Source organism: Phalacrocorax aristotelis, chromosome 6 (genome assembly GCF_949628215.1).
Source record: "Phalacrocorax aristotelis chromosome 6, bGulAri2.1, whole genome shotgun sequence".
NCBI lineage: Eukaryota > Metazoa > Chordata > Aves > Suliformes > Phalacrocoracidae > Phalacrocorax > Phalacrocorax aristotelis.
In genome coordinates, this window is record NC_134281.1 from 51,272,617 (window position 1) to 51,300,239 (window position 27,623).

Consider the following 27,623-nt stretch of genomic DNA (forward strand, 5'->3'; position numbering starts at 1 on the left):
TTCATAAAAGTAAGAACTTTACTTAAAGGCAGAATTACAGGCCAAGGACACATCTTTTCAGGCTCTCCTACCTTCACTCCGTTTTGTCTGGAAATTAACACACATACTATACCACTTTAATCTTTTTCCAGCACCATCCCACACATTTCCTTCATTTGCTAGGTGCTGTCAGAACAGTTTTGACTTCAGCATTGTCACATTACTCATGCTGCAGTAAGAAGGCTGTGGCAATGTTTCTGCATGGATCTGCCACAGGTTCCTCAGACGACAGCAATCAGGTGACTATCTCCCATTCCTCTGTTGACCATTCTGGTGAGGCCAGAGGAAGCAGCTGATACACACCCTCAGCTGTGCTCATTACTGGAACCAAGCAACATCACGCTCACCCCACTTGAAGTGTTGTGCTCTTCACCCATCCAAGAGAGAAACCTGAAGCTGCTACACAGCTCTACAGCAGTGCAAACAAATGAAGAATGATGATGGGAAAAGAGGAAGAAGGCTTATTTTCACTTTTAGCAACACCCCATGTTGTTCATGTTGAACCTAAAAAACTACACACTTTACACTAACCTAAGCGCGCACACTTTAAGGTTCTGTGCAACATCTACAAATTCGTCAGGGAGACAGAGACGTTAACATTTTCCCAAACTACAGAAGCTGGCTCCAGGAATACCTGGCACTCTAGGCTCCAAAGATATGGGCTGAAATACTACTGCAATGAATAAGCAGTTTACTCAAGGTCACTTGCTGTATCAGTAACAAAAACCCCCGAGCTAAGGTAGAATAATGTCATTTCCCTGACTGCCAGTTCAGCAAGCCTTAACCAGCACTGTGAACTTCAAGAGTCAACACCCAAGTAAAGAACAGAGCTGTCTGACTCTGCACCCCGGTAAGATTTTGTGATGACTCCTCTTCTGGCACTGCCGCTCTCAGCTACAGAGGGAACCTAAGGCAACTCAGCTCTTACTGCAGATGTCTCAGGCCTGTATTTCAGTGAGGAGGGATGACTCTGTGGCTCTGTCCCTGTTCTAGCTGAACAGCCATGATGGACTGAGTCCTTAACTAACACAACTCTGCTTAACGTCTCTGAAAGACGCCCAAGAACTCACTGGATAAGCATTAAGGAGATGAGTATGAGAAAGAAATAATGCCAATAGAAATATCAGAAGCATGATGAGAATTTCCAAGTTACGTTGCTTTAGTTCTTAAAGTACTCTACAGATTGTCCATTTTGAAATTAGATTTATTAACTGATCAAACTGAAAACAACATACAGGCTACCAGAGTCTTGATTTCATCCCATGTTTGCATTAAAAAAATAAACAAGCACAACTGCAGACATGTCAGACAACAGGAGCCCAGTTAAAGAATGGAAGAACAGAGATGCATTGGAAGCCTTGGGATATGTGGCTACGCTCCTCAGACAGTGCAGAATCAGTTCAACCCAGCTCAAAACACCGAGAAGAGAGAGAAGGAGCAAGGAGAATGGGTCCTACTACTGACAGTACTGTCTCTGGTCATCTGATGGGTCTGCTGATGGAGGTCTCCTAGAAGTCCAGCTACAGGCAGAAACATCACTGCTATCAGGTGCTTTACAAAGGATAGCCACCTTTTTAAGCCTTCTAGAAAGTAATCACTGGCTTGCCAAGCACATCCTGAATTAAGGGCAAGCCACTATTCGTTTATACTAAAATGCTTTTTATGGGTCCAGCCTGAACCAGTCACAGATGGAAGCTTCATGAAAAGTGAAGTGAGGAGGTCTACTGCCTGCAGCATCGCATGCAATGGACCTAACGAAGGGCCATCGGAGCTCCCATGGGGCATATCGAGCGTTATTTCCTACTGAACACATTCAAGAAGCACCTGCCTAGCTGATACTCTGGCAGCACCCTGCCCTCACTAGAATGATGCTGTAACAGGGATAAATACACTTCCAAAAAACAAACCACTGGAGAAAATTATTATCAGTCAAGATCAAAGTACAGGTAACGGAAAGCATATGTACCTTTGAGACAGCTGCTCTGTAAAGAGCTTTTATTGCTACCTGTTATACTTCGAGCCATAAACCCAATTGTTTTTGCGAAGTCAAATAATACAGACCCCTCAAACATCAGGGTCACCAACTTTAAGTTCACAGAGAGAAGCCAAAATGCAGTTCCAACACTGCAGTAGGTAAAGTATGCTCATATTTGAACGATGCAGCACAAGAACTGATGGGAAAATTGGGAAGGCCTTTTGTCTCAGAGTGCAGGATGGCAACGATTTACAACACAGTGCAGCCAACTGACAAGAGCAAATCTGGAGTCCACAGAAACACAGCGTAACAAAGCTCCTCTTCCAGAACAAATATGAGGCATACGAGCTCTTGAAAGTCACTCAATACTGTTAGAGGTGGGTGACAAAACCTGTTGCAGTTGAACAACAGCACTCAAAAAAATGTAGCTGTTTCGTACTAGGACGTCATTTTAGGATTAAGCTGTTGAGCCAGGTGTTTGCAGCACAGGTAGCACGTGGCACCTAAAAGGTGCATTTAATTATACAGCAGTTTGGGAAGAAAGCCTGAACACAGGCACCTTGTCTCTGGAGGGAGAAAGGCAGATGATAGGAAAAGTATGTTTTTCAGTAATATACAAGTAGTGTTCAGCCTATGAGAAGTTAATACCAAATCTTAAGATACACTGACAGAGCTGAAGCAAGTTTGTTAAGGCCCTGCCAGCTCTACTCCACATTTGCTCACAGCACATCACTTCAGAGGGGCTTATGCACCAGCTAAAATGTCAAAGTGCAATTTCATTCCCATTGCTTAGACCAGAGTAACTGCAGCTACTAGACTCCAAGTCTTAACAGATCCTAGTTTTATCAAGACAACTATCCCATTCATCAGAAAGTGATTTAATACCCTGAGACCAGGAGCTTTAGACATGGGAAAAAATAAAAACAAACCGACAAAGGAAAGCCACTATCTCCTTTCAGAATCTGTTTAAGCCTTCCAATACTGATGAATGAGGTATTCCACCACAAAAATGGGACAGAACACCTCTATGTAAAACAGTGGTTGTGCAAATCTTTGCTGCTCATATCAGCCTCCTGACCCTATAAAAATGTAGGGATAAGTAAGATTTTCTTTATAAAAGTTGTAGTTTATTTCTTTTCTGATCAAGAGTTGTATCACTACACAATACTACATTTTATTGCTAATCACAAATCGATGCACCGGGGTTTCAGAAGAGTTTGGTTTATAGCGTTCCTATGTAACAAAAGGAAAAAAGTTACAAATCCAGACTTTGCAGACACATTGCCATGTCCCTATAGAAGCAGGGATGCATTAGGTCTGTTTCACTAGAAAATTCTCCTCTTGAACTGTTTCTGGAGAACATGTAACCATCATTTTCTCCAGCAGGAAAAGTCACCCCATCATTCCATGCAAAAAGAAGGCGGCCAAGCTGCTCCACAGCCTAAAATCCCTTTCCTACAGAACGGGAAAGGAACATGTATTTACATGGCTCTTACTGTGGTGTGTTAATGCTTAAATTACTAGGAGCAAGTTGGCACATCTTCCGGGTGCACCTACCACCCAGCTTAACTCAGCTTCCTATTGCTGAGGTAGCAAGTTCTCTCCAAGACAACTGAGATGTGCCCTACTAATACTCTATAAAAATGCTGTGGTAACCTTTGCCAGACAGCAACACAGCAGCACTCCTGCTTCAGAAGAGCATTGCACAGCCTTTCAGTAATACATACAGTTCAGTGCGTGCTTTATCTGTCTCAGACCCAATATTAGCTGCTGTAAGCAAAAGCTTGCGTTCACATGACAGACAGTGCTGCCGCAGAAGAGGTACTGCACTGCTTCAGATACCGCTGCCCTGTCATCCCCAATACTGTGATGCTTGGATTTCAAGAAGGGAGAGTTAGGACTCTGTCCCTTTGGTCATTATTGCCTTAGAAGGGGTGGGGAGAAGCTCAGAAGAAACTCTTTGGGAGCTGAACGCCTATTCTTGTTAGAAGGCTGCACTGCGCAGGGCTCCAGACAGATTTCATGGATTCTGAGGCACATATTATTACAGTTAAACTTATGATTAAGTAAGTCAAAACAAGTATCAGAACAAAAAATATTAAATGGAGGGTTAAATAATTTGTTCTATAGGATTCAATTTCACATTTCACCTGTTCACACAAGCACCTCCTGTCTGCTTGGATCTGAACAGCCTACAGCTCAACCCTCAGAAAGGAGGTGCTGAGAAACAAGAGACTGAAGCTGCTTGCGACAAAAAGATGGATATAAATATAAAAAGAGGTTCAATTTCAAGCACCAGTAATACTGCCTGCTCAAGCCCAGGTGTGGTCACCAGGGAGACTCCCAAAATCAGGAACATTATTCAACTAAAACAATAGACTGTACTATTCTGCAGCTGCCAAGATTCCTGGCTACAACTCCCAAAAGAGTTTGCCACCTGTCAAAATTGTCTCTAGTAAAAAAAAGAAGCAAGACTGCTCGACGAGATGAAAGCAACACCCCCAAGCTGGCTTATTCAGTAAGGACCCAACTTCAGACCAGGAGTCTGCAGACATCAGCTTCAGCAAATGGAATCTGTTTCACTATCCAACAGCTGCCTTTCAGCTACTGCAGAGCATCAGCTTTTTAGCTTCCTTAAAAAACAAAACAAAAAAACCCTGGATTCGAAGCATCCAAATATGGCCTGTTGTACTGGAGCGTTTAAATCCTTGGGGGAGGTGGGCATCTTCTTCCTCTGCCACAGGCAGCGCTTACTCCATGATGGCCCGGTACAACGCCGGTTCAATGTAATCTTCACGGTAACGTGAATTTATCACTCTTTGTCTCTTCCTCTCTTGTCTGACCTCCTTCTCTGCGAAGATCTCCGTGAAGCGCATATCTGAAGCTATTGACTAAGAGAAAGACCAGAATCAGTCACTAGAACACAGATTAAATCCCTGCCTCCACATCCTCCTACTGCATGTAAGTCTAAGTCAGGACATTTGGTAACGGAGCCTTCAGCCTCCTTCAAAAACTGACTGAACACAATAAGAAAAATATTTCTAAAACTGGATTTAAAAGCCCGGGGATAAGTTTAAGTGAACTGTAATCAGAGACCTAAAGAATCACAAGTTTCAACTTTAACTAAGTAGCTAATTTAAGTTCACAATCACTTTCTTTAAGGAATAAACACTCATCTGTTCCAGCTTTCAAGCAGTCTAGTACATTCTGTGCCTTGTGGAGCAGGCATGTTTAAACACCTGGTCATAGGATTCAGCTATAGTATGTTCTTTCTTGAACCTCTAACATCCCATGTGCCTGCCAACAAGTTCTGCATTCGGGTGTGCGTGGTCATGCTGTAAAGCAAGATACCCTAGCATGCTGTCCACAGTTACTTTTTTTTTTCACAGTGGGAAGCATAAAGCAACAGAACAGGGGCCCAAAGGGGCTCTGGGATCTGCATCCTTGGACATAGTCAAAACTTGACTGGAGCGAGCCCTGAGCAACCCTGTCTGACTTCAAAGTTACTTGTGCTTGGAACAGGTGTCTGAAGCAGAAACCTGCAGAGGTCCTTTCCCACCTGAATTATTTTACAATTTTTAAAAATGGCCAGCTCTCTTGATGCCACCCTAGTAACAGCTTTTCAGAACAAAGGGCAAGTGAAGGAACTTGGCCTTTCTTTGCAATGGGAATAGACAATGCAACTTACTAATGCAAGCATGAAAGGGTATTAACATACTGTCCCAGTGCCTCTATGCTATAAACTCCTGTCTCAGGAGAAGGAGAATGAAGTCTCTCCAGAGCGAGATACGACTTTGCTTTTGTAGCCTGAGCAACCACCGAGCTTTGCAACGATTGAGGTGAGCACCATATTGTAATCTTTTGCTGCTCTGCATGCAGCTTGCTGTTGAAGGACAAATTAAGTTAAATGAGCTTCTTTAGTAGAAGTTTGCACCCCGTTTACCTACCAGCCTTGACTTCACTCTCTTAGGAAGCTCCTCGTCAAGAGTATACACATCATCCCTCTTCACCATCAGCTGTGACCCATCTTCAAATTCCACCTAGAAGAAAACCAGAAGCTATTCTGCCAGAAGTCTTGAAAGTTAGAAGCCTCCCACAGCTACCCAGAACTTGCCTTCTCTTCCCCACAGAGGCCTCTCATGAAATAATCTACCACTTGAATTTTATAAGATATATATGCAGGTACGCACACTGCAACAGACTTTAACCAAAACCTCACCAATCCCATGACAGTAAAAGTAGCTCAGCAAGTTTTGGGATAGTCTTGTAACACCTGTCTGGCTGGTCACTTTAATATGGCCTGAACATTCATCCTTTTGGAAGTGTGCAAGGCATAAGAGAGAAAAGCAACCCCAAACTTATTCTAAGTAGTTTCACCTACAGGAACAGAGTCTGCTGCAGAACTGCAGACTAGTGATTTTTCAGAAGCTGACACTTTCAAACAGTTAGCCAGGCAGAAGCAGAGCTGCAAGCAACTGCTTTACTCTTAACTCCAGCAACTGCTACCAGCATCTGGCATTGCTGACAGTGCTGAGTAACTTCCTCTGAAGTGCTTAAGCATGACTCCCCTATAGCTCTGCTGGCTTTAAGAACAGCCCTGTTAACATGATCAGCTTGTTATGAACGATGAATTTTCAGACAACAGTTCTGTACCTGGTACATCTGAATGGCATGTGATGCGACAAACTTGGCTCCGTAAACTTGTCCATCTGTCCATCTCACCTGCACAACCTCTCCTTCAGCAGGGGGACCTAACTGAAGACAGTCTCGACTCTACAGCGTGAAAGAGGAAGGTGGGATAGAGAACAAGGGTAAGCAGCTTCCCTATGTGAAGATTCAGCAAGCCACCAGGAGTCCTTCCCAGTCACGCCACATACCACCCCAACAATTACTCCATTTTAGTGATGAAGAACTAGACTCAGAGACATCCACTTATGTCACCTGTATTTAAACCCCAACAGTGGGCCCCACTTCAAAGTACTTCATGCAGGAATGGTATGCAAGTATCAGCAAGTTTTCCTTCAGACCTACCACTGCTAAGCAGCCACAGATTAGCTGTACTGCCAGTTACACCTGTTCCTATGTGCCCTCAGTTAAGTCAGCCTCACGTAACACCCCTAAGGCCATCTTGCAGCACATCTCAGCCACAACATGACCTAGGGTTGGAACAATTACCATATCCCCTGCTGTGTCTGCTCTGCAGCAGCAAGAATTGACTCGCACCATGTGCCCTCTACTGGAGCCAGACTCCTGCTGCATGACATACCACAATGTCCTCTGGATACAGGTTGTCACTGAAGGAACCATCATCGAAGTTGACCTCGTAGAAAGTCTCCTTTGCAAGGCTGACCACTTCACATTGATAGAATCGACCATTCTTGTGCTTGCTGATGACTATCTGTCCAGGTGACAAATCCTGGAGTGCAGCCTTAGCTCGCTGAGAAGAGAAAAATTACTTTTTATGGAGTGACAATAAAGAATGAGTTGAGGACCATAGCTCCAGTGCTGGCAGACAAGGAAGTAAAATGAGGTAACTCTATTCAAGACACCATCAGCAGCATTTTCAGAAAAGTTCTGCCTCTGGCATTTCAAATGGTTAAAGCCTAATCTGTTAGATGCAGCTGTTGTTAATTTACTTAGTAATTAAACTCTCATTTTTCAAAACTATGCAAGGCCTTTACAGTAAATATTGTCTAACAGTCTGTTGTGGTTTTGATGGCTAAAAGGGCTGCATGGGAACTTTATGAACTAATCAATCACTTAACCATGAAATTCTATAACCACTTATGCAGCCTGCTGGAGTCCCAGCACTAACTCCTGCATATTAAATATCACAGCATAAACCCCACTATCATTCATCATTACAACAGCCACAGGAGGGACGTAATGCTCTCAGTCCTTCTGGGCTGCAAACCAAAATACAACAAAGGAGCTGACTAAGATCACTCAGAGTAGCAGCAAGGTTGAGATCAGAATCCAAGAGCAATGCGTTTGATTATACAGAACATTCTGAAAGAGCCAAACTCTTCAGTCCCTCCAAGATACTGCAGTTCAAATCCTGGGAGTCACACACCTACTCACCTCTGCCTGAGATGGAATTTTGTGCCGGAAGCAGGTAATGAAGACAACAAATGGCCAGTCATCAGGCTGCATCATGACTCCTGCTGCTTGGGCACAGCTGACATGAAAGGATGTGGGACACCGACCATGTGAGCACTGTACACAGCAACCTGCAATTCTCTTTCTTCTTTTCTTGCAGAAGATGCACTTCTGTGAACAGGAAACTAGAGGTTATTGGTTGGCACTAGCTTTTACCCCACACAATGAGCTAGCTGGTTAAAAAGAAGCAGAAGGCTACCAGTTCTAGTTTGTAACAAGGAAATAATTCATAAATCTAAAATAATCCTATAGACAAAAAAACGTACATGAAACACCTACCAGCTCAACATGCACAAAGCATGTGACGCAAGGGTGCTAGCAACAGGAGACCTTGGATTAAATCAGTCTACAATGCTCCAAAGTCAACAGGGCCTTTCAGCACTTGGTTATTAAGTTACACACAGAAGAACATCGTGATCAGTATAATGGGCAAAGACCAAAGACAAAACCAAAACAAAACACCCCAAAAAACCCAACCCAAACAACAAAAGTAACAGTTAAAATTCTATCACTACTACCAGTAACCGAACTACACTTGGGTCAGGCCTGATGGGCTGTTGTAGGAAAAGAATGTTATCTGTAATGCGTTAGCATTTGCAAACCAGTTAAAATCATTTGCCCCTCAACACTGAGCTGTTAGAGAGTTAAGTACAGTTGCTTTCTTGCTGAAAACATCCACTCATTATACAAATGCCTCGCATATCCTGAAGCATCTCAGTGCTCAACAGCAGTCAATAAAGGGAGTCAGATACCAGGGATTAGAAAAATAGCGAACAAAATAAATATCACCGTTACACCACTGTGTAAATGTCATTTGCTAAATACAGAAAACTCTGCCCCCACTGCTGCTTCTTATTTCAATAAGCATATACTAGAACTGGGAAGTGTTCAAAAAAATGAGAACAGGGACAATTGCCATTTCCCATACAAAGAACAGAGATTAAATTCTTCAGTCTGGAGAGTAGATGACTTCGGGTTGGAGAGATAAGCAAAGTCTCCCAGATTCTGAATGGACTGGAGAGACAACTTTGAAACCTCACCAGTGAGGCAGGGGTGATACTTACCAGCCTGAAACGTTGCAGGGGGATTTTGCCAACGTCTACAGGACTCCGCTCTGCTATATTCACAAATTTTGCCTCCAGTACAGCTACAGCACACATCACATGAACCCACCTGTCAAGACAGAAGAGGGGAAGAATAAATTAATATGCATTGGTCTGGCAGAGGACACTGGAGTTTAAGTAAATACAGTTCTGTTGAAGTTTGCCTTATAAACCATGATAAATAGCCTCTGAGAACCAGCAGTGCAATCTTCCCTCCTGCTGCTAGTAACAGGGTGCATGTTGGGCAAAACCAAGACTTCTTCATACTTCCAATCTACTACTAACAGACTTAACAGGACAGCGATTTAGTGTGGCTTCTGCTGGTTCCATACCTGCCTTACAAAAGACCACCTATTAAGATAAGATTATTCCTTCGCAAACCTGTCCCATAGCAACTGTTCACTCACTACTGAATTACTTTTGAGACTGTGACCAAGAGGTTGAGGCTCCATATGACACCCACAAAATTTCTGTCAGTCACTCCATGGTGCCACAAGCCTACCCCATTGCTATTTTGCACCAATTAACTTCAGACGATCCACCACACCAAAGGACACAGGACAGGCAGTTGTGTGCAGTGTACTTGCTGCAGAGGTACCCTGAATTTCAATATGTTGTGCTGCTTCAATATATGGTTGTCCTTTGTCTCCATTGCCAGCGCACATTACATGGAGAAATCAAAATGCTCTGTGAGGAGGTACTGAGAGATGTTATCTCATCATTAATGTTTTTATGTGGTATGTTATACCTCTGCACTGTAAAATGCAAAGCAATTAACAGCTGCTGTCAACAGAATGAAAGCGAGGCATTACCTGAAGAGGTGATGATTGCTGCATGTGAACACAATGAACACACTTTACCGTAGCCCACCCCAGCAACACAGAGTGTGAAAGGTGGTGTTGGTTGCTCCCTTACACCAAATGCAGACCTTGGCTTTACTAGCTTACCCTCAGCTACTGAGGAATTGAGCTTGTTCCTTAAGACCAAAAAAGTTGGAACACTCACTTGTCATCATTGGCTCTCTGCAGTGCTCCTCCTCGTAATGAACACAAACAGCAGTCCTGGCACAAGAAAGAAAGCATTAGTTGAAAGAGTGAAGTCCAGAGTGGTACACTTGCTTCAGAACTCCCTCCTCAAAATGCAAGTCCAGAGGAAGAAAATGGTTTCACTGCCAGAAGACAGCTAACTACCTTGTACAGATCAGCCCTTTAGCTCTCAAAAGCTGCTGCCCTTAGGGCAACAAGTACAGGCTCCAAGTCTGTTGAAGGCAAGCAGACCTACAACTGAAGACTTGTTCAACTTGTTTGTTATGGGTTCCTTTTACAGCCGCAATACCCTACATCCTCTGAGGATGTGTAAAAGGATCTGGAACAAACCCGAGCAAATACATCTCCTAAGGTTGACCTGTTCTGCTGATCTAGAGCCTATATAGCTTTTTGAGGGAATCCCATTCTCCATGCCTTCTTCACATGTGCAGGCCTCCCTAGTTATTAACAGAAGTTACTTTCTAAAATAGAAATAGTAGCTACCACAAATTAAGACAGACAATAGAGCTATTCCCACATTCATGCAGAACATCTTCTCTATGACTCAAGTGAGCTCAGCAGCTTTGCACTTGTTAAAAGGATTATATTGCTATGGTTTTAAAAGTGCCAAAACACAACAGATTGGCTCCTAAATATTCCCTAAATTGTCTTCTTTTCACAGGAGGGATTAAAAAACAAAAACAACCCACAAGAACAAAACAAAAAACCCCACCACTATGGAAATGAACTTTGTAGCAAGGTCCCAGACATACCAGACTCCATCTGTGAGAATCTTATGAGAAACTTTACCTCTTCTAAGGCATTTTCTGTACACCTGGAGCACATCCAGTCTTCAGTGGCCTTGTCAGGGGATACACCATAACAACCTAGAATAGACACATCTCACTTAAGAGCTTACCTAAACTCAGACCTGTTCCCTAGGCCCCAGAAGTAAAGCAGGAATTCAAATCAATGAGCCTAAGGATGATGCTGTAGATATCAAGTAACCCATGCCATCAACTTCATATAATCATAGAATCGTTAAGGCTGGAAAAGACCCTCAAGATCATCGAGTCCAACCGCTAACCTATTACTTCCAAGTCCACCACTAAACCATATCCTCAAGCACCACATCTACCCTTCTTTTAAATACCTCCAGGGATGGAGACTCAACCACCTCCCTGGGCAGCCTGTTCCAATGCTTGACAACCCTTTCAGTGAAGAAGTTTTTTCTAATGTCCAACCTAAACTTCCCCTGGTGCAGCTTGAGGCCATTTCCTCTCGTCCTATTGCTTCTTACTGGGCAGAAGAGTCCGACCCCCACCTCGCTACAACCTCCTTTCAGGTAGTTGTAGAGAGTGATAAGGTCTCCCCTCAGCCTCCTCTTCTCCAGGCTAAACAACCCCAGCTCCTGCAGCCACTCCTCATAAGACTTGTTCTCTAGACCCTTCATCAACTTTGTTGCCCTTCTTTGGACACGCAACAGCCAGCACTCAAGTGTACACCATGCAGATACGGGCTCAACTTGGTCTATTTGCACATCGAACAGACTGGCATAGGCTTGCTATCACATACAGACTTACTACAGAGAACACTAGAGTCTAGGGTTAAGTCTAGATGCACTCACTTGCATGAACACAGACATGGCAGTTCTTGCAAGTGATAAGTACACTGGTTCCATCTTCCTCTAAGTAGGGGGTTGAAAGATTGACGTCAGTGCTGCAGCCGGTTGTGGTAAAGCACATTTCGGGAATCAGGGGCTTGGTTCGGATCTTCCCATCTGCAGCAGCTGCTGTTACTCCAGCATTTTGACTGTTGCCTCCACACTCTGCCTGTGAGGGATGGATGGGAAATTTAAGTTTTACAAGTAAAACTGTCTCAAGCCATCTTTACTTACCCATTATTCCATACATAAATCCAGTTTAAAGAAAGAAAGAAGATGCTGGAAGATGAAAGAGTTAGTAGGTTAGGTGAAAATATAGTTAGGTTATAAAATCCTCAGCTGCTGCTGTTTCAGAATGAAGTAATTTTCTACCCAAATGGCTAAACGTAAGGTCTGAACTGCATCCGTCTAATGAGCAAGATATAGATCAAACTGCATTTCCTCTGACAGCAGAGATATAATCACCAAGCTGAGCCCATGCTCTACAGGCAACACCTCTGCTGCATCCCACCACCCCCTTATTCAGAAGATCATAACACTGCTATCCAACATTGCACATTTATCTTACCTCAGTGTGGGAGGATTATGATCACACAAATAGATACCTACTGCAGTCCCCATTATTTTTGCCTTGTGTAGTTCTGAACAAGTCTAATAGACTTGAAAACTAATTTGTTCCTGGGAAATAAGCACACTAAAAATGCAGTTTCCTAGTTAAAGCTCAGAAGACTTTCAGGCTAATCTTTTGCAATTTATTCATCCAAACCAAACCAATGTCAAAGCAAACAGCAATTACATGTACAGTTTAGAGAGATATGCTTCCATTCAAGTTACCCTTCTTTACAGCTAAATATAAATGCATCTTTCTTGTTAAGGAAATATTTCAGACTGTCTTTTGTACCTCATAGACTACCACAACAGTCACTTGCCTAATCTTTAAAAAATATTATTAGAAAAAATTGCAGTAGCAGAATGAAGCTGCATTGTCCCTCCTACAGTGCATTAAAAGGTAGGAAAAAAAAGTCTTGGTAAGGATCACTGTTGGAAGGGAACTGATGTGTTTTCAACAAGTCCTGTTTATTCATATTCCTTAAAACTTACTGATTTACACTGAACATTGCACGTCAAGCAACAGACAAATGACTGAGGGAAATCTATAACAAAGTTGAAGAAAACGCGACTTTTTCCAAGCAGTTATACTTTTCTTCTTCACAAAGGAAAAGTGAATATTTGTCTGGCATTTTGTGCCAATTTTTTATTTGAATGGGTAACTGAAGCAAGTTCCCAGACTTGCTACAGACTTTCTGAAGTTGGAACAAAGATCCTAACCACAGCTCAAATCTTGGAAGAGCTTCTGCTTGACTGCCTGGTGTAGACTGACATTTGAAAACCTGCAGCTAGAGTTTTCTGCTTAACAGCATTTAGAACTCAAAAAAGAAGCTATCGGAACTTGAACCGTCCTCAAATTATTAGCTTTATACACTGTCAGTACCAGTGAAATCCATGTACTATGCAGCTTCTCTGTAGAACTTCCAGTCCTAGTAAGAACTTACTCCCAGACAGAAATAGCAAGATCCAACAGAAACTATGGCCTATGGTTTTCATGGAAATTAGGAACTATATGCACTATAAACCCGCAACAAAAATTTGAGGTCTTCATTTCCAAAACTGTGTTGAACATGTTTCTAGTGCCACCATAATCATACAGTGATCTCAAATGAATCAAAAACACTTGGAGTATGGGAAGGGACAAACTATCTCTAAGTTGCAGGTGGAACATGTAATCAGAGAACTACCCAAACTGTCTTAATATTACTTAGCTTAGGGACAGAAAAAAATTCAGTGTGGGACTTCAGCCTAAGCATTTAGTCAATATGACAAAGGGGTTTAGTCAACATGACAAAGGGGTTCTGCAACCCATCCCAAGCTATGCATTGCTACAGCCACACTTCGTTAAAGCACATTTTCACAGGCCATAGCTACTTTCAGTATGGATATGCTCCAAGAAAGACAGCTTTCTATCTACGCCATCCACAAACACAACCCTAAATCCTTCAAATAAAAGATTTTCTTCCTTGCCAGCTCCCCAAAGACTGTGTGCTACGAGTGGACTTAAAAGTCTTTTTTAAAAAATAGGTGTAAAAGTGAAGGTGTCAGTCTGGAAAAGAGAAATGGGATTTTATAGTCAGCTCCAGCAACATTCAAGCTCCATTCTGTGGGTTCAAGCAAAAGCCACAGAACACAAAAGCTTCTGCTGAACAGCTGAGCAAGCCCCTGGGAACCCATAGGCAGACCATCGCAGGTGTGGTGAGGTTCACCCAGTTGTGCTCTCCTGGAACAACTCCTTGAGAAGACTGCAACAGTGACACAGCTGCATTTAACTAGCATTATGCAAAATGACATTTTTAAAACTATGCATCACAGTGTTATCTCTATGATAACATTAACAGACTTGGTCTACATACCTGATACGTCTGGAAGAGCATACAAACAGCACAGTATGGAGACTGCTGAGCCATGGTCCGATTGTATTCTTTTTCAGCCTCAAAATTTGGTGGCCGATTCTGCCACAGCTGGCTAAGTGGCTTAGCCCATGCTTCTGTCTCCTCAGCCTCTTCTTCAGGAGTTAGTTGCTCTGATGCCTCTGAGGTAAGAGATCATTTACTCAGTGATTATGTGTCCTTTTATAGATATCCTTCTTGAAAATGAAACTAAATAAGGCAAGAAGTTATGAATGGAGATGATAGAAAGGTTGACAGTAATCAAATTTACAGAAGAGCGATGGGAGCCAGCAACTCAGTCTCCTCTTTAAGAGGCTTCTACTAATCAAGCAACTGTGCAGACACAAGATAGGTTTATTGGGTGAGAACAGCACTAGCTCCAAATTACATCAAGACTGGCAGCCAAAGAGCCAAAGAATTGGGTGAGGTTTTTTTGGTTGTTTGTGTTTTTGTTTGTGTTGTTTTTTTTTTTTTTTAATCACAAACATTTACATCAATTACTGGAATGCTCTAAGGCGGATGCAACTATGCAACAGTCTCTGGTACTGGTTTAATCTTCCTTTCAGAGTTGTGACTTTCCAGATAATGGAACAGGAAAAAAGATGCCACCATTTCAGAAAAAATTTAACGATGGAAGCACAATTTAAAAAAAAGACAAAAAGACAAACCCTTGACAAGTGACACCTCTGCATCCTAGGCGGGTCCTGTTTACGCCAGTTACTTAATGGAATACCCCACACTGGCCACAGAACCTGAGACCCTTTCTACAGTTTCCTAAAGAGCTCAAGGCTTACTTACCATCATCACTAATGCAGTCTTTAACCAGGAGCGGGTGATGGCGCGGGAGCTTGCTCAATGGCTGGCGACGACCCTTGGACTTCTTACTCTCCTTCATTGATCTTATGTACTCCTTTGCTACCTGGACAAGGAGAAGCAATTCAGCAGTCAATTTGCGTGTGCCCTTTTGACGTTACTTTTAAAGGAATTTCTTTTGAACTTAAACCTCCACAAAATGCACACATGCTTCCATGATTTTGTTTCTAACAAACTAACTTAAGCTCTAAAGTGGCTAAAGTTTTTTGAAGAACTACTTCCAGCACTTTTGCTAGGGAAAACCAGATAGAGCTGTACTGGCTCTGCTGAGCCATTAAAATGGAGAATTTTCACAGGTCTCAGCATAACTTTTCATGCAAGTCTGTTTTATATAAGAATCATGTAAAAGACAGAAAAAAAGACTGACAAGTTGAATGGTTCAACTTAGAAGAGCCACTATAAGAAGTCTCATGCATTCTGGAGAAATCCTCAGTTTGTGTATGAACTTAAAAATTCCAAAATTTAAAAATTATTATTATTAATAATAATAAAAAATTAGAGTTAATGGGCATCTCATACTAACCTATTTTAAATAAATGAAACCTTCACCCTCTCTGCTTATTGCATTGATGTCTTTCCAGACAGACTAGAAGGAGACTACAACAATAGTTATTTCCTCTTCCCTTAGCCTTACGTAAAAACAGGTGACACACTGACAAAATTACTAACCTGACAAGCAAGGCAATAAGGGCAATGATTTTAACAGCCCAGGACGCCTCTCAGTAGATAAGACCCAGGGATATATATGTGTGTGTGGGGCGTTTTTTAATCTGTTATTCCTCTAAAAGCACAGGCAAATCTTAGATTAAATGCACTTACATCTTTTTACATCTCTTCTTTTCATAAAGAAGCCAGAAGAGAGCATAAATCATTATCTCTGATCTCCTACACAGAGTGGGATACAAGACTTCTAAGAAACAGAAATGCTTTTATTCAAATGGAAATTAGCATTCCCAGTTACCATCTGATGGAAAATTTGTTCTGAAATACACCATACTGGGGAAAATGATCTACACCCATTCAAAATTTCACCTTTTCCCTGTATGGAGTATGCAATGGAGATATCAGTAGAAGCAAGAGAATTTCTTCAGTTTAAAATAGCCATGAGAACTCTTTCTCAGTTTCAGCTTAATTATCAACAGATTTGCCCATTTACTGTTCCGTTTCTGTAATTCCTGAATTTCAAAGACATAATCATTGTCGGCCTCCCGCTCTCTAAACACAGATTTAAAGAGGGAAACAAAATAATTTGAGAAGACACCACCAAGTAAGATTTTAACTACTACAGCCTCCTCTTGGGTTGTCTAATAAAACATTAATTGGCAGTTCTTAAACACTCAGATTTACATTCTCCCAACCAATAATTTTTGTTCCATCGTTTCTTTTTTTAAAAGGGACACACAGATCCGCACATGTATGCAATTTGATATTAACCCCCACCAACATATTAATGTGCTCATAATAGAAGCTGGATTGAACTAGATTAACTTTAGGTACAAATAGGTGTCTATTACTATAAAAGGACATGAATCAGCCTCTAACACTGCCATGACAAAACCACCAAGCTACCCTTTCCCTTAAAGCACTTAAATAATTTAGAGAAGTTCTCAAAACAGGGGATCTCCTTGTTTTCTAGGAGAGGTAAGAGTATAAGACTTCCACCTCCTTAATTCTTGTTTGTTTAGCAAAACTCACAGATATTAAACAACACATTAACAACTAAGAAACTTGCTACGCAAACACCAATGGAACGAAAATGTAACCTGCACAGATAGGAAGTTTGGTCACAGCAAATCTGAGAGCGCATAATACAGCCCTTAAGCTTTCAGTACTCCTGCCATTCATACCTCTGCCAGCTCTTGCTCATTCACACTGGCGGTGGCACTGGCTTTCTTTCCTGAAGTCTGTTCATTGTCAAATCCGCTGGCATCCCCTCTAGCATAGCTATGGACTGTAAGCACCCCAGCTGGCCCAGGGGGAGTTTGTTTTGCCAACGGATCAGTTGATTCAGAGTCAGAAGAACCAGAGTACGCAGGCGAGCTGGGCTGAACGCTGGAAGTTGCACTCTGCTTTGAAGTTGTCGAGACTGAAGTGGAATTTGAAGCATGTGAAATGGAGAGATCCAAGGCAGCTGCTTCTTGGTCTTCTTCTTGCTCCTCAAGCTTTACTGTTTTCAGTTCTTCAAATTTGGCAGAGTCCACACGATCTAGAAGAAAATATATACTGACTTTTTCTAAAGTCTGGGCAGTAGAGAGGACGTTTGTGCAACCATTTACACAAGGCCTAACAGGAAAGCAAACTACTACACATGAAAAAGTGATATTGAAGTCATGTAAATAGTAGGTCATCAATGCAAACACCTAAAAAGTCACGGTTGGTGCAGAGAAAGAGAGAGAGAGAGAGTAAAAGCGTGTGCTCATTGCCTCTTCCAGCACAAGAACTAGGGTATATCAAACAAAACTAGCAGAGTGAGTTAAACAAAGAGACTCCTTTATACAGCATAGCTAACCAGCCCAACTCCTGGCCACATGATGCTGTGGGTAAGAGGTTACATGGGTTCATGGGAGACTTAACAGAAGAAAAATTAAAACCCACAAACCCATAGAAGATTATTAAATACAAACTGCAAAAGGCTGGAAAACTGAATACTAGAGGGAGGCATTACATATGTTTGCCCTGTTCTTGTATTGTTCCATAGGCCCCTCGCTCCTTGCTTAAGAGCAAGGATAACTGACCCATTACATGAGCCATATTAATTTTCCTCCAGCTTACTGATTACAAAATTACAAATAAAACATCTATACAGCACACCAGACCCACACTACCAGGAAGTGTGTGTATGTTTTACTAGGCAGTGTCTATAAATAGGTCACATTACACAACAGGGATACAGAGGACCTTAGACTACTGAGGCATCCAATACATTTCTGTATGAAGGCAGACAAAATAAAAAAAGCAAAAAATCAGAAGTTGGAAACACCAATTTCTTAAGGAAGTCTCATGCAATACTTCCTGTTCCTTTTAATTCAGCTGAAAGGCAACATCCCTGGTCATCCCTACCTGGTCAGTCACTGAAGCAGCTACAGGATGGCTGCCTACACCTTTGCTCTCCCCCAGTGTTTTTTTATATAGTTGTTACTGGGGAGTCATCCACAGATAGGCCACAAAAGCTAACAATTCACACTGTGGTTATTTCATTTACTCAAACTAGTGGCAGAAGTGTCGGACAAATTCAACTAAAAGGCTCAACCTAAAATTGTTCTGGATGCACTCTTGGTCTTGAAAAAGCAAATGGTACTGTCTCACGTCTCATCACAGTACATTTCTGAAGTGCTTGCCATGGTGCTGACAAACTAGCGTCTGCGTTTTTGGACACAATGTCCCACCAACTACCATCACATGAAAGAGTGCCCCAGATTAATCTCTAGCAGCTTCTCTCCCTGAATAGTAATATCATGGCCCCCCATACCAGGATAAAGCTGGACACACAGTTACCTGGAAGCTTGGGCTCTTGTTCACCTTGCTGCGCAAGTTCACTTGTAGGTGTCTCATGAGGCTCTGCCATGTCTGCTTCATACTGCGCAGAGCTCAGCTCCTCCTTGGGGAAGGCCTCGCTCTCACTCACTTCTTGAGGCACTTCCAGGCAGACCCTGTGCCTTTTTGTTCCTATGCGATGCTTGGGGATGCTGCAGAAGACAAATCCATACATCAGGTTACCAAACACGTCAGCTCGTTGAATTTGTGCCTGGATGCACAAAATACAGCGTGGTTTGGATGAGTGTTTTATGAGACAGCATCTGGCAAGCCAAATAGTTTCCAAATTATTCTGAAGTGTTTTCTTTGCCTTTACAGAAGCAGAGTCAGTAATCCTTAGGGATGACTCCTCAACATCTGTTCATCATGGATTAGGCTGCTATGCTCTAGCTGGGCATTCTTTACCTTAAACAAACAAACAAAAACCCAAACAAAACCCAAAAGAAACCAAAACAACAACAAAATCACCACCAAAGACAGCTTTAGATACAGTAGCGAACACTGGCTGAGAGAGATTTAACTGCAAAATACAAGATGATTAGCCTGTCCACCTTTGACAACCAGGAACCGCACACTGATGTTGCAGCCTGCAGCACTGATAGTAACGGGATTTGCTAGCAAGTACCGTCCCATGAACCCAATACACCCCATTTTTCTTCTGGCCTCCCAGTGTTTAAATCCAGGCTTTGAATGTCTGCCCCAAGTTGAAGAACTTCCTTCCACGCTGGTGCATTTCCTGTCTACCACAATAAAAACGATTAAGAGTAAACCCTATTCCCAAGAAAACAGACTACTGCTAACTCTGCTGTTGTTCTATCAGAATGGCAAACATTCAACTGCAGCTGGGTCCAATTTCTAATAATCTAATAGAAAAGCAGAGGACTATATAAAGCACTACCTTTTTGTCTCATCCTCATCCACCTCCTCTTTACACATCTCTCCTGTTTCCATTTCCTCCGCACACTGTTTCCCATTCTTGACTTTTTGCATGAGATCCCCTTTAAGGAACTCTGCCGCCTCTGGGGTTGGAAGAGCATGGTCAATGACAGTCACGTCCTTCCCGGCTTTCCAAAGCTTGTATCGATCAGGTTGGTACTTCCTCACAAACACATCCATGGAGATCTTCACCATGTCCTTCCGACACGAGCACTGAAGTCACAAAAAATATTCAGGTCAAGCCACATGCTCAACAATGCTACTCTGCATTCCTGTATCACTTTGCTTTCAGGAACTTAACCGAAGAAAAAACTCCCCCAGTTACATGTAATCGAGCCTCAGAACTCTCAAGACTCTTTCCCAGGAAGTCAAAAGTACATATATTAAGTTAATAAAAACTGGGCAGAAAAGCCAGCAAAAACAACAAAACAGACAACCAGATGTTATCACAGTAACTGAGAAAGAAAGCCCACCAGCCTATTTAGAGTTGCTTGTAGAAGCTGACTGTTTTAAAATGAGCTCATTCAAAAACAAATAGTAAAACCAGGGACTATAATGAGAAAGCTGGAGCCATACAAACTCTGGGCCTACCCAGAGCAGTAGAGGTTGCCCTCATCTGGGCACGGTTTCAACTAGTGCTTCAAAGCATTCACTTCAATATAACTTTTGAAAACATAATCTGTGTTTGTAAGGCACCTCTACAGGGATCTAACGCTATCCAGTCTAAAGGTTCAGCCAAGATACCTACTTTGGTAAGTAACATAAGTTACTAAGGTCATACTTCCAGGCTAAATGGTCAATAAATAATGGTTAAAACATCAGACAAAATACTGACAAGCCCTGACGACCAAGCGCACACCCCCTTTCACCTTTGGAAAAGCCACTACTCTCCTGCTTTTCTTTGAAGCCTCACTTGACCTACACAAAGCTAAACAACATGTTATATGCTATCCATAGTTGAAACAAGGACATGAAACAGGAGGCTGACTGCACATTGTTACCGTATCATAAAGCAAACATCACATCTTAAATGGATAAAGCACTGAATTCTCTCCCTTAGAACAAACGCTGGCGGCTTAATGAGCCACAGAGAATTAGGTTATTTGTACGCAACAGGAGGGCAACAGACCGCTTACCAGTACAGACTGCTTCCCGTACTCGATCCACCGAAGGGTAGCAAAGTTCGTAGATTCAGCACAGTTAAAGCCATGATTAAAACCAGCATGATAGCTATAAGGAAAGGTTATCATGAACTCTCCAGCCTCCTGGGTCACCTAGAAGACAATTGAGACACTGCATTGTTATTCACAACTTACTTAAAGAGCCTACTTGCTGGGTCTGAATAAAAGGAGCTCCCTACCCCTCATGAGACATATCTGAAAACCCCACCCACAGACGGCAGTTGGAGTTACTTGCTTCAATGATTAGCCTTGATACTTACCTTCACTATTCTCCTACTTAACGCTAAGTATCTCTTTACTGGAAAGCAACACTCAGATTTTTAGTAAAACACAACGCAACTGGTCAAATAACACAGAAGTGGTTATATATATGAAATACTCTGCGACAAGCTATCTGAAGGTCATAAAGGTACTTATCTGTATCAGCTACAGGTCTGGCTGAAGAGTATCTAAGGACAAGTAAAATTTCTATTCGCACACACTCTTTACTAGTGTTTTATTTTGCTGATCATCTTCAAGTACAACTCTCAATCACCCTTCCACTGCTGCTTTTCAACATTTTCCCGCTAACAAAAGTCTGTGACAACAAAACCCTTCAGCTGCCCATGGAGATGCAGCAGTACTTCTAAATAAGGACTCAAAGACTCGATCTTCAAAATGTGTGTGTGGGGAAGGGGGGTGGCAGGTTATCACCTGAGAAAGTAAGGAAGACTATGAAGTTATTAGTGTAACAGGAAAAATTAATAGGGAACAAGCGATATTTTCCATTGAGGAAACAGATCACAACAAAAAAAATTAGCAGGAGACAGGTCTGAAACAAAAAAAGAACAATCCCTCTTCACTGAATACACAGCTAAGCAGTGAAGTTAATCTAACACAGGATGTGGTGTTTAGTTTTAAGTTAAAAAAAAAAAAATCACAGAAGACAGAGCCCTTGTTTTTAACAGTACATGGCAGATTCTTCTGTCTCAAACAATTTCAGGCCCCAATTGCCAGAAAAATGGAGGTACTGTGGGAAAGGATTGCCTTATACCCTTCGCTGCTCCTATTTTCCTCTCTAAGCATCTGCTATTGGCTGCTGTTGGAGATGAGACAGGGCTTCATGAACCTCCTGACTGAGCTGGTATAACCATGATTACTTTTCTACACCTTATCAAATGGGATGCCGTATTTCTTCAGAATTGATGGAGAGATGAGGGTCATCTTGTGACGGAGAAACGCTTCGCAGCTTTGGGCACTTCCTGGAAAGAAACCTGTTTAAAATAAAGGCAAGGAGAGATGTTACCATTCTGCTGTGAACTAAAATTAATTTTTCAGTAATTTCTAGGAAAAGTTACTGTCTAAACAGTATTTTTCCCTAAGCCTACAAGTGTCGACCACCTTATTTGAAGTGTGTTAGCTTGCATTCTGAAGGAAAAGGACAGCTCCTGGAGATTTATCTTTAATGGGTGCCAGTTTGAAAGAGCATAAGACAGACTGCATGCAGAAGGATCTTCCCTTGGCTATAACCTTCCAGTTCTAATAATCAATAGTAAGGATTTTCTCAGGAAAGGTTAGACACACCACAACTGCATTATTTGTAATGTGACATTTCTTTTGTGTGTTTGTACTATAAACAAACTGAAGTAATATAATCTATATTCTAAAAGGCAAATGATCAGGTCAGTCGTGCCAGCCTGTGCCCTTATAAATGTTATAGGCATGCAGGATTCTGAAAGAGCTGAAACCCGTTGCAGCTGTGAATCCCGCAAAAGGCAGGACATGAATTGCCTGATTACCTTTTGCAAGTCTCTCCAGTCGTTTCCCATGCTCTGGGGGGATAGAGTACCTGCAGTTGTAAGAACAAGTCTGTTAGGTTCAAGTGACATGACAAAGTCTCAAAGTTTGACTGGAAATCATACACAGGCATCAAGGCATGAATTACTTAAAAAAAAAAAAATCCTCTAACTCCACATTGTCTCTTTCAAAGTTCAATGACATAGATCTAAAAAACTTCATTGAGGAATTTTACCTCTCTATCCCAAGAGAAAAATCAAGAGCCAAAATCTGACCATCTCCTCTATTGACTTTTGCTTAAGCCATCAAGGAACTAAAAGGTGCAATGCATTTAATTAGCAGATCTGCACAGCAAAACATGAATTTCGAAAAGAAAGGGAAGAGCACTTCCTGACCTGACTCACAGTTCACAGCCGTGCATTGCTAGTATGCTCAGCGCAAGGAGGAACAGAGAGCAAGAGAGAAAATGGAATCATCTTTCAGCTGGTCAGACTCAGATGGGACTAAGTCAGATGCCATGCTGCATCCTTAACGTGTGCGCAACCTGTGGCGTGCTCTTTAGGGCTACATCTCTCTCTCCCTGTACGCACCTTTTTATGGGCACCACAAAACTCCTAGTTGGTTTGACAACAGTAAATGAAACCACCTACTTAGCTTGCTTTCACTCTGGAATAGAGTGCTATATTCTTGATGGAGTCCCTTGCTAAATAAATCAGACTAAGTATCAGCAAAGTTAACTTCTTCCATGCACTACTGTAAAAGAAGCAATGGCCAAAAGGTTTATCTGATTGAACTAGTCTGTTTCATGTTCCCATGCTATTGCCACTGCATGGGGTTGTTCACTGGTCACATGGCGCTAGCTATTATTTTTCACTTCAAAGTTGTATTAAAAGGCAGCCAAAAATACTAGTTTCCAACAAAACTGCCATGGAAACAATTGTTGAAGTTCCTTGAGAAATTTATTTGTGAGCAGAAGGGAATGATTCACTCTTAAAATGCAACCCATGCTACAGAAAAATTTGGGAGCCTCCCCTAAAAAACAATCATGAAAGCTCAGATGCTGGATGAACCACTCAGCAAGATCCACTAGCCTGCTTTTAGATCTATGATAAATAGCTACATTTCAAAATCTGTTAAAAATTGCCTGTTCCCATAGCGCCTGCGTGACAACAGATCTATTGTATGTGTATGGTCATTTTAGGGCCTCAGGAAATCGGAAGCAAGTTTTCCAAGTTCTGACCCTACCGCAGCAGAAAGCATCCACCTTACATTATAATCCTGAACTCTTTACATCAGGACAGCAAATGGACTGTGACCAAACTAACGCTACTGAGGACGCACACTGCTCTGCAGTTCCTTAAAGGTTTCTAGTGTTCTTGTCATAAGATACCACTGCAGCGCAAGATTGGAAGGACGGTAATCCCTTCAGTCAACTCTCACAACTTCATGACTTTGAGTTCAATTTTTATGGTATTGTTTTTCTACATCTAGAAGCTTCCCTTAGAAATAAAAATCTTACCATGACTTGGGTTCCCCAAAATGCAAGTAATTAATACTGTAGAGATCCATGTCTTCAGTATGCCAAGCAAAGGAAGTTTTCCACATGCCAAAATATAGGTAAGGAGTATTCACTCCTTCAATAGTTATGCCGCTTTCATTCTCCACGATATCCAGGATTGTGTTCAATCTGCCAATATTCCACGCATCTACATGCTGAAAAACACAAGCCTCACGTTACACAAGCACTATGAAGAACAGAACCACACAACTTTGCAGAAGTTATCAGACACTTGTGAAACAGCACATCAGAACAAATCAGCTACTGGCACAGCTCAAACCATTAGCTAGTTCACCTAAAACAAGTTTCACACGGCATTAGCTTACATACTGCTTGTTTACTAGCCACCTTTGTGGAGGGAAAAAAACAAACAAACAAAAAAATTAGCCAACATAATCACAGAATCACAGGTTGGAAGGGACCTCAGGGATCATCTAGTCCAACCTTTCTAATGATTGGGAAGGAGGAATAATCACGAAGCTACAGACTGTCCAGAGCAGAGAACAATAGTGCAAGCTTGAGCTGATGTCTGAACCCTCTTAACAGAAACACTTTTCTTTCCAAACATCTTTTAAAAGAGTAAATCATCATATTTTAAAAGACTAGCAAGTAGAATGCATACCCTTTTCTAATGTTTATTGTCCTAACACATAATGGCTACAGGGCTGTCCCGCAAAAACACATGCACTAGTGGATACTGAAGCAGTGCGTGTTCACTGACGAACAGTTCCAACTCTCACATGCCTTTCTGGACAAAGCAGTATAAAAGCAACACTTACACAACAGCAGTTTTTGCTTTCTTGAAGTTAACCATATTACACCGAAGAGCTAACAGAGACCCCTTAGAACATTACCTCTATCAGCCTTCTTTAACTGTCTGGCTTAAATGGAGAGTATGTTATAAACATGCAGTTTATTGTGGTCCTGCCTACTCCAGAAGCTGGAACCCTGCTAACACTATCATTAACTCTTTCTGAAAGTTAAGAGTCAAATACTACATTAGTATTTATGGAATGCAACATACAGGGATAACTGTTACTTGAAAACCAAAACAGTTTTCTTACCTTGTCATAAAGCGTGCCATTAACATCAGCACCGTAGATAGGGGCATTGAACGTAAGGTTCTTCCAGTACTTTCGTTCGAGGTCTTCAAAGTCCGTGTAGCGGGGTGTGCAGTACCTGAAAAAACAACAAAGACACTAAAGACTTTGCAGTTTGGTTCTTGACGAGTTTAAACCAACGTTCTCCACCACTGAAAAAATTGAAAGCTACAATAAAAATACCTAAGGTATGTTATCAGCCAGACCACTGTCTCCCAGAACAGCAATCAGAGCAGACACAGCTCTGATCCTGTGAGACTTGGGAACAAAGGACCATGAAAAAAACCCTTACTTTCCCCATTTCTCAGTTTACTTTCATTTTTGCTTTGTGCACCTCTCTCAGGTCAAAACAATTACACTTTCTAGTTGTTGCTATTTAGCAAGGAAGGATGCAGTCAAAACCAGAAATAAAACAAGAACAACTTGAGAACCAAAACAAAACCAAAGTTTTCTGCCACTGTAAAAGTAACAAAAGTTTCCAGACTCACCTACTTGTAAACTGGTCAAGCACAGTTTACCAACAAAATATCTGCTTTTCATTTTCATTCCCTGCTAACTATATACTGGCCTCTTTGTGCAGATTTACATTCTAACACCTATTTAACCTGTGTGTACACACACCCACATATAGATATTCCAGATAATTACATACATAGCATTACAGAGTAATTTTCAGCGAATTATTCTATTTGAGAGACAGAACCCTAAGATCTCTGAAGTGTAATGCTCTTGCAAGACAAAATAAGCTTTAGCAGGCAGAGCGCGGCTGGTGCTTCCAATGACACTTCTAAGCAGTAATTTCCAAGGCCATTTGGCTTAAACTCCTTCTAAAACGATCATTTCTCTGTGTCCTTTTTCACATCAAGAACATTGCTTTCTCTACTACTCTACTCAGTGAATATTTTAATGGCCTAGCTGCTAGGGACCAACAGGCAGGAGCGCACAGCAGAAATAGTAAGTTCCGCCGGCATTACGTATGCTCCTGCCAAACGACCCAAGCCACAAAGGTCCATCCACACAGCCAGTTCCACAAGCACACCTCATCTGCCCAGGGCGTTGCGTTCACGCCTCTGGCCAGCACCCGTGGGTAGCGAGGACCCGGTCCCGGGGGAACTGGGGCACCAGGAGCGCCCGCAGTGACCGTTTGCGGGGAGACGCGGACGTACTTGTCGCTGTTGGCGATTCTTCTGAACTCGCGGACCGTCATGGCCTTCTTCTGGATGTTGTACTGGGTGAAGAGGCCGGACTGCCCCGTCACCACCTGCTGGATGGGCGCTGGGATGACAAGATCGTCGATGTCATCGTAGCACTGCCGCGGCTTCCACTCCTTCGGAGGAATTATCTGCAGGACGCAAAACGCACCCGTTAAACTGCTGCCAGGGGGAGGGTCGGGCTTGGGGGGTTCGGGCCGGGACCCCCCGGCCGGGGCCGGGGCTGGCGGTGAACAAAGGGCGGAGGCGGCCCGGGGAGGGGAGGGAGGGCCGGTCCCGGGGCCGGGGCCGCCGGGCGGCCTCCGCCCGGGCCGGGGTGTGTGTGGGGGGTCGCACCTTGGCCAGCCCGGCGCGGTGGGCGCCCTGCGACTCCAGGTAGGCGATGTACCGGCTGAAGTCCCGGAACTGCTCCATGGTGGGGCGGAAGGTCATGATCCGAGCGCTGGGGTTGAGGCTCTCCAGCTCCGAGGCCATGTTGCCGGGCCGGCCCTGCGCGGAGGAGGCGACGGAGGGGGGTGGTTGGGGACGGGGGGGTGGGGTGGGGATTGGGGGGGGGCGGGTCATCCCGCGCACCCCTCCCCCACCCCGCCCCGCCCCGCCGCTCCGGGCGGGCCCCGTCGCACGCGCGCACGCCCCACCCCCTACCGCCCACCGGCCAATCTCCGCCGGGTCCGCACCAGTCCTGCCTCCCCATTGGCGGAGAGAGCCTGCCCGTCAGGATCACGGCTCTCTTTCCTCTTCACGGCGGAGAATGCCACCGATTCACGCCCCTCCCCCCCCCCGTTCCGACGCGAGCCCGTTCCGAGGCGGAGGGGTCCGAGTCCCCGCCCGCCGTGCTCACGTCAGCAGGGCGTCCCTCTTCCTCGCCGCCTCCGCCCTCCCACCCGGTCCGTGGCCCAGCCGCCGTATCCCTCCGCACCACGCGCCCAATGAGTCCGGCAGGCCGCCGACGCCACTGCGGCCGTTCCCCACCGCCCGGGCCCCGCCCT

The 27,623-nt window shown here is 43.2% G+C and overlaps 1 protein-coding gene across 4 annotated transcripts; it reads right to left on the reverse strand.

Moving 5' to 3' along the window:
• KDM4A (lysine demethylase 4A) lies at positions 1–27,623 on the reverse strand. Of its 4 annotated transcripts, none has more exons than XM_075097834.1 (22): positions 27,476–27,623; positions 26,971–27,123; positions 26,590–26,765; positions 25,388–25,502; positions 24,285–24,478; positions 22,768–22,817; positions 22,139–22,242; positions 20,945–21,082; positions 19,771–20,021; positions 18,834–19,024; positions 17,186–17,544; positions 15,264–15,384; positions 14,430–14,608; positions 11,929–12,133; positions 11,112–11,188; positions 10,282–10,337; positions 9,238–9,346; positions 8,096–8,284; positions 7,281–7,451; positions 6,668–6,787; positions 5,962–6,054; positions 1–4,905 (listed from the first exon to the last, which is right to left on the reverse strand). In XM_075097834.1, the coding sequence occupies exons 2-22, from the start codon at positions 27,106–27,108 to the stop codon at positions 4,765–4,767; spliced, it is 3,177 nt and encodes a 1,058-aa protein (XP_074953935.1). In that variant the 5' UTR covers positions 27,109–27,123; positions 27,476–27,623; the 3' UTR covers positions 1–4,764. The 4 variants fall into 4 exon arrangements, with proteins under 4 accessions (XP_074953935.1, XP_074953937.1, XP_074953936.1 ...); XM_075097836.1 differs by having other exon boundaries at positions 27,554–27,606; XM_075097835.1 differs by having other exon boundaries at positions 27,519–27,600.